Source organism: Fulmarus glacialis, unplaced genomic scaffold, assembly GCF_000690835.1.
Source record: "Fulmarus glacialis isolate BGI_N327 unplaced genomic scaffold, ASM69083v1 scaffold27383, whole genome shotgun sequence".
Classification (NCBI taxonomy): Eukaryota; Metazoa; Chordata; class Aves; order Procellariiformes; family Procellariidae; genus Fulmarus; species Fulmarus glacialis.
Window position 1 is genome coordinate 15,341 of NW_009204009.1, and position 6,783 is coordinate 22,123.

At 34.4% G+C, this 6,783-nt stretch overlaps 1 protein-coding gene across 1 annotated transcript in view; it reads right to left on the reverse strand.

Annotated features, from left to right (window-relative positions):
• Positions 1-1,832: 1,832 nt before the first annotated feature.
• Positions 1,833-6,783, reverse strand: part of PER2 (period circadian clock 2) — a gene marked incomplete at its 5' end in the record, with an annotated part of 24,458 nt that continues 19,507 nt past the window's right edge. Inside the window, 4 exons of the mRNA XM_009574836.1 lie at positions 1,833-2,441; positions 3,521-3,671; positions 5,327-5,519; positions 6,058-6,244. Of these exons, the coding sequence (XP_009573131.1) occupies positions 2,295-2,441; positions 3,521-3,671; positions 5,327-5,519; positions 6,058-6,244 (678 nt within the window). The remainder of the gene's footprint in view (positions 2,442-3,520; positions 3,672-5,326; positions 5,520-6,057; positions 6,245-6,783) is intronic.

Sequence of the window (6,783 nt, forward strand, 5' to 3'; positions counted from 1 at the left end):
GTGTACAGAAAACATTGTTGACATGTTGACAAAATGTCATCACAAAGAAATCATCTTACAACAGTTTGGAAAAATTACAGCTTCAGAATCTTATCTATAAATGGAGGCATGTAGATTTAAAGTTACAGGAAAATATTTTAATACCACCCTGTAAATGCAAACACTTTAAGGATGCAAGATTAAGTCCATAAGTAAGCACATCCACAAAATGCTCCAAATATACTTTTCTCTTCCTTTCACTAAGTTACCATTACAAGATGGTCATTGGGAGAAGAAAAAAAAAAAAAAAAAAAAGAGAGAGAACAAGTAATAAAAAAAAAACCAAACAGAAAAAAGCATGCTAAAATAAAGACGTTCAAAGTGGTTGAGAAGTCCCTGAAAATAATTTGTATAGTTATGATGCACTCCTTTTATATAAAGCTTTTATTTTTCCCAAACCCTGGTCCAATTAAAACTATTTGTGTTTACATGTAAAAATGGAATATATTTAATATGTTGGTATAGCTGCACTGTTCCATTTATGATTAAAACATTTAATACATTGGACTTGAACACCAACATTTTAAAACTTCTCATTCAGTTTATATTTACATATATTTAAGTTTGACCTTGCTAAACTATTAAAGACAGGAATCAGATCTTGCTGGCTAGTGCTTCACACTACATTTAAGATACTTATTTTTTAAATTGCGATTCTACTTGTTTCACAAGTTCAGACACTCTGCTATCTGCAGAACCTGTCTCCAGTGCAAATTGCCTCATGACACTGTCCGATTAATAACTAATTACTTTACACAAATTATTTCTTCCACTAAGCAAATACCAGTCACTTCTGCATGTTTTTGGTGGTGTCAGATCTAACTTCACATCCTCTTTGTATGCAAAGAGAAATATTTTTACAAAGAGAAATATTTTTATAGAATGAAAATAACCTTAAATTTCAGTGAATAGCAATGTTTTCCTAACAAAAAAAGGAAATGCTTTCCATGAAAAATTTTTTAAGACTAACATATCAAAGTTAATTGAATTTCTCCATGTTTTTCACCCCAAGACCTACAGCTGACATCTAGAAATACTGCAACTAAATGTCCTTTAACTAACCAACATATTTAAGTTGCTCTTCTGTGTTCTCTTCCTACACCCAACATATATAAACAGCACAAGAACATGAAGTACACATATTCAAGTCAATACAATCTCAGAGGCATTAAAATTAAATCCTTGACAGCAAAGGATTCCAGCCACGCTAAGTTTTAGATTATGCAATTCAAATATAGTGAAAGTCATCGCTATTCTCAAAAATCACTTCTTTTTTTATAAGAACCATCTTCAAATGACAAGAAATGTCTAATCCTCTCTTGCCATATACAAGTTTGATGTTTGTTTAGCCACACAGGAAAAAATGATGGCCAACCTCCTGACAGAAAAAATCAGAAAAAAAGGTTAAAGTTATACCAAGCTTTGTCTAACAGTCACTGGAGCATACGCAGTCACCCTCTGTGGTCTTAGTTTTAAAAATCTTTATGCATAAAAATCTTTATGCATATAAAGATTTCTTGTGTATAAATGCTCAGAAACAATGCTTCAAGGTAATGAACAGTTCATAGTATTGCAGCGTCCATTTAAATAAAAGGCTACAAAGTTCTCAGCACTCGTCTATATACTTTCTTACACATTCACGTAAGTATTTTAATCCAAGTCCATCTTACAAAATTAGTTCAACATTTCTCTTAGACAAAAAAAGGTTCCTTTTTCATTCAAAACCATAGGAAACAAAGAGGATGGGATCAACTGGTATGAGAAGGGCAAGTGTGAATTGATTTGCTTGAAGGTTATTTCTTCTACTATGCTGGACCACTTCAAACATTAAGAACAATGCTAAAGAGCCACTAAGCAAAATTGCTAGAACAATTTATAACGCTGAATCATTACCAAAAGGAGTTTTGGAGAACCATATGTACGTAAGGGGATTTTCAGTACTCATTAACCCACTCTACAAAAAACAGTAGGCATCAATGAAAGTTCCTATAGTTTACAAAGAAATACTTGAGGCATGTAAGTGCAAAATACGAATCTTTCTTTTTTAAAGAAAACCTATACCATCTTCAACAATGTCCTTACTGGGAAGAGATTGCCACCATTTAAAAAGAGATTCATTCACAAATGACTCTTGTAGAGCAAGAAAAACACATTTGTTTTTATGAGCTGGATTCATCTTGCTGGATACAAGATTGAAACCATTATGGATCATCACTGTAGTTTTGAAGCAGCTTTGAAAACAATAGGCTCAAAGGCTATGTTTGTTCATTGACTTGACTCAGGGAAACCAAATTGTTTTCCCCACTGTCTTCAATCATTTCATTAAGGTCCATTTCATGGATTTCTTCATCATATGATGTATAAAAATTGCTCTGTATATTGTCCTCACAAAAAATACATTCCTAAAAAGAAAATTATAGAGACACTCTTAAGTCAAAGAAAAAAAAAAAAGAGCTTTTCCAAACAACAGTCCATTTGCATGCGATCCCTGCTTCCAAGGGAACCTTTACATCTGTGCTGCAACTACCAGATATATTCCACTCCCCAACTTTCCCACACACAATCATTTTATAACATGTAGTAAATCAATACAAGTACTTGAGAACTCTACTGGAAGCAGTTATGTCATAGATCATTTATAATGCTGACATTTTACATGCACTTCCAATCACCCTTTCCTCCATTTGATTGCTAACCCTGCAATAATACGTTCATGCTAGTTGCAGTGCTTAAGAGACTGAAGCAGCTGTACGCTTACACAAGTTGGATGCTATAGTATTAACATTGCAGTAACGTTAACATCAGAATTAGGATTCCGCTGCAATTCTGTTATACTGACTTTTGAAATACTCATGTACAAAGAAAGCCTCTGCATTTGATAACTTATGTGCAAAAAAGCTACAAATGACGGAAAGCTTAGGAAAGAGAATGCAATCAGGTATTTGTGTGTGAATAAGTAAACTACACAGAAACAAGTAAAACTGCAAGGATGCTTTGTTTTGGTTTTTTTTTGTTTGGTTGGTTGGTTGGTTTTTTTTGCTTTTCAAGCCATTAATCCACTTATAGAATCAAGGCAAGAAATTATCCTCCATGAGAAGTCTGATAAAAAAAGGAACAGTGTACTCCCATTAATTTTGTACTTTCTAGGAAGCAATGGGCATAAGTTTCTGTGCACAAAATAAGAGATTTTTATGTAGTGACTTTTCTGGCTGTGTTGATAAAGGATTTCAAACAGATACACAGAAATATAGAAATAGGAAGGAAATTTCTTATACTGTATTCACCACTACTTTGACCTTCCCATTGGAAAGAAGACATGGTAAATCAAGCCAGAAACCACTGCATGGAAGTTTGAATTAATTTTTTTCTCTGCATAATTGACCAAGCTTTCATAGCAACAGGAATGGAAAAGTCTAACATAGGGAGCTAATAATTTAAGCACTGTTACACATGCAAAAGTAACTAACTCATTTCAACTTACGGAATTAGCAACAGTTTTTGGCAGTCCACCTTGCTGGATCCATGGATGAACTTCAATAAGCTCTCTTTTTTGTTCTTCTGTAAATTTTGGCTGTAGTTTTTGCATTTGCTTTAATTTCTGCTTATCTTCTTTTAAAACTGTTTCCAAATCTCTAAAATAAAATGTATTTAGAAATTCAGCTTCAACAGTTTCTGGGCTTTATGCCTATATAAGGTTACACAGTCAAATACTAACATTTTTAGAGGCTATTTTTGTTCTGGAATGTTAAGCTTACAAATCTGATATCGGAAGAAAATTAAGTGTGGTTATTTCAGCAGCTTTCTGCATTTGCAGACAACTTTAATACATCTCTGCCGGCTCATTGTCTTTTCAAATCCCATCAGTGAAAACAGTTTTCTTAGAGCTATTCAAGCAGCACCACCAATGAAACCCCCAAGAACTCCAGTTTCCCTCTGCTACTGATGCAGTAAGTTCCAAGTTCCCCTTCACTGGAAGGGCAACCCGAAACAGGGAGTAGATGCACATATGAGATACTAAAGCAGAAGTAGTAAGATGTTTAAGAAGGTCATCAAGAATGGATTAAACTTCAGGACTGAGAGGGAGAGATTTAGAAAACACTGCTCTATTTCAGCAGCCAACGTTCTCTCTCCCCTCAATGCCCCACTTTGATTCAGAAACTTAAAAAAACCCGCACCACACCAAACATTTACAAGCTGTATACCTCTATAAAAGATGACAAAAAAAGCAAGTTCCAAGAAACCCAGTACTACTTCTGTTCCTTACAGCATACCTAAGAACACGTTGCCTTTACACTTCTTTTCTTGGGCATCATGCTCTGACAGTAAGCTTAACTCTTCTTATTACAATTATCTTGTTTTATACTATGTTCTCTTTGGCAGGCTTTGCTACTCTTACAGTCTACTGTCTACAGCCTACATCTATAGTTGTCAACGCTTCAGGCTACAAAAACTGAGAAACGCCAAAGTACTTTTAAATCTAGGGAAAAATTCTAATGTTCTTACGATGTGTTCTCTATTTTTTTCCCCATCATCCCCGTGCTTCTGTATTTTGAAAGCTTGTGTTTCTTCCCTTCAAAAGACCTGTCTTTACTGAAACTTCCTATTCCTTTCAAAATACCATTCACTGCTCCCAAGAAATATAAACAAGAAGATTAAAAAAATCCAGACTTGTCACCCTCCCTCCCCCTATATCTGCTCTTTGCTATTGAAGCAGGATTTTTTTTTTTTAAATAAAGTTTTTTCTATTAGAAACCTTATATTTTTATCTTCTACTTCCTTGTCCTATTTGAATGGGAACTTTTGGAGAAGAATGAACATGTGGAAGTTAACAACTCAGGAAATAAAAAACCCACAAGGTAGAGAAAGCAGTGTGCTGCTGAATGTGGCATCTCAAGGACAACAGCCAGGGAGTAAAGATTTTCCATGCTACAGACCATCATTAGATCTAGGCATACTTGCCAGGATCTACTGATCAGACTACAAGGATTTCTAGGCAAGTAGTTACAAATCACTAACTATAAAACAGCTTCAAAAAATATACACAGTTAGTTTCAACTCAGGTAATTGATCTAAAAATACAGGTAAGCCTAATCAAATAATTTTTACTTTTTGAGAACTTCTTGTGTAGTATACAAAAGATATAAAGGAAGCAAGAATTCTTCTTGACACTGAACTAAACATTAAAACCAATTTACTGAGACAGAGATTCATATATATCTTTCCTTCTGTACACCCTGCTCCCCTCAACATATATACAGTTCATAAAGGACTACAACATTGGAATTACCGTGAAGGTATCTGGTAAGTCATCATAACAGTGTCATCTGTGTTTGCCATCAAAAGCCATATCGGATCCTGAAGGACATATTTAATGAAGTGCTCACTTTCTTCCATTTCTGCCTTAATTTTGGTTTTATGATGATTTTCTGAGGAATCAATACTCCCAAAGTATTTGCTGGTATGACTAGTTTCACTACTACCTTTAAAAACAAATTTAAAGTTCCATTATAAATTGTCAAATACATAGATTACCTGAATGCTCTTGAAAATAGAGAAGATTAAAGAGAACTGAAAGTATAAATACAACCACTATTTTATTTCATTTTTTAAACAGAGGGAACTTCCACCCCTAAGTAACTGCACTAGTATTTTTAAAACTCAAATTCTCAAGCTAAGTCTGCATTAAATTTCAACAGAATAATTAGCTTACTTAAATTAAAAACTCTGAGATTAAACATGAAGGAATACAGTATTTTTTCTTCATTATTCCATCATATCTACATAATATCTTAATGGCTATTTTACACACACTTAAAAAAGGTTCTATACTGTAAATCAAGCACAACAGAAATTCTTTCATGTTAAGTAATAAAAAAAGAAATCAAAAATAAACTATGCAATGAGGATTAAAGACAATAAAGATTTTTACATAAAGCACTTAATGTTCAAGTGGTGTTTGCAATACCTCATGCTCTAATTCTTCTAAAATGCTAAGAGAGTACTCACTGCCTGTGTTACCTGTTCTGCTCCCTGACATGCCACAGCCATTGGATCCAGACCCCAGAGACTCAGCAGCTGCAGATACACCACTCCCTGAAGAAGCTGAACCAGTGCCTGAACACGCATCTTCTTGAAGTAAAATGTCAAGCAGGACACTAGACATGGAGAGTGCATCGCTATTTTGAGCATCCATTGGAGATTCAGCCTAGTGATAAGAAGGGGAGGGCAAAAAATAAAATTAAAAAAAAACCCCAAACCCCACAAACAAACCCAAAACCAAAAAACAAGGCTATTTCATTACTAATAATTTACATTTAGTATTAATCCATTTCACTTTATATTCTAATATGCTTACACAGTTATTCAAAGACAGACACCGCCAATAACATATGCCAAGACCAACTGAGGAATAATGAAGTGGACCGATAGGCAGTCAAGTGGTCCTTCAGTAAGATTGAGATTTCAATTCAATTTCTCTTTCTCTTTAAAAAAAATATATATAGTTTAGTGAGTAATCAAGGAAGGCATTTGCTATTCAGTTTTGACAGCCCCTACTGTCCTGGACAAGTCAGAATTCACCCAAGCCACCAAAGACATACTAGCAGTTGCTCCTACTGTAATCTATCTTAAAGAGATTTGCATGAACAGTCCATCACTGTTACTACTCTCAGTGCATGATGAGAAGGAAGAAGGTGTTCCCAGATGCAAGCTTCCTAGGCAAGATAATTTATTTGTATGTTTTCA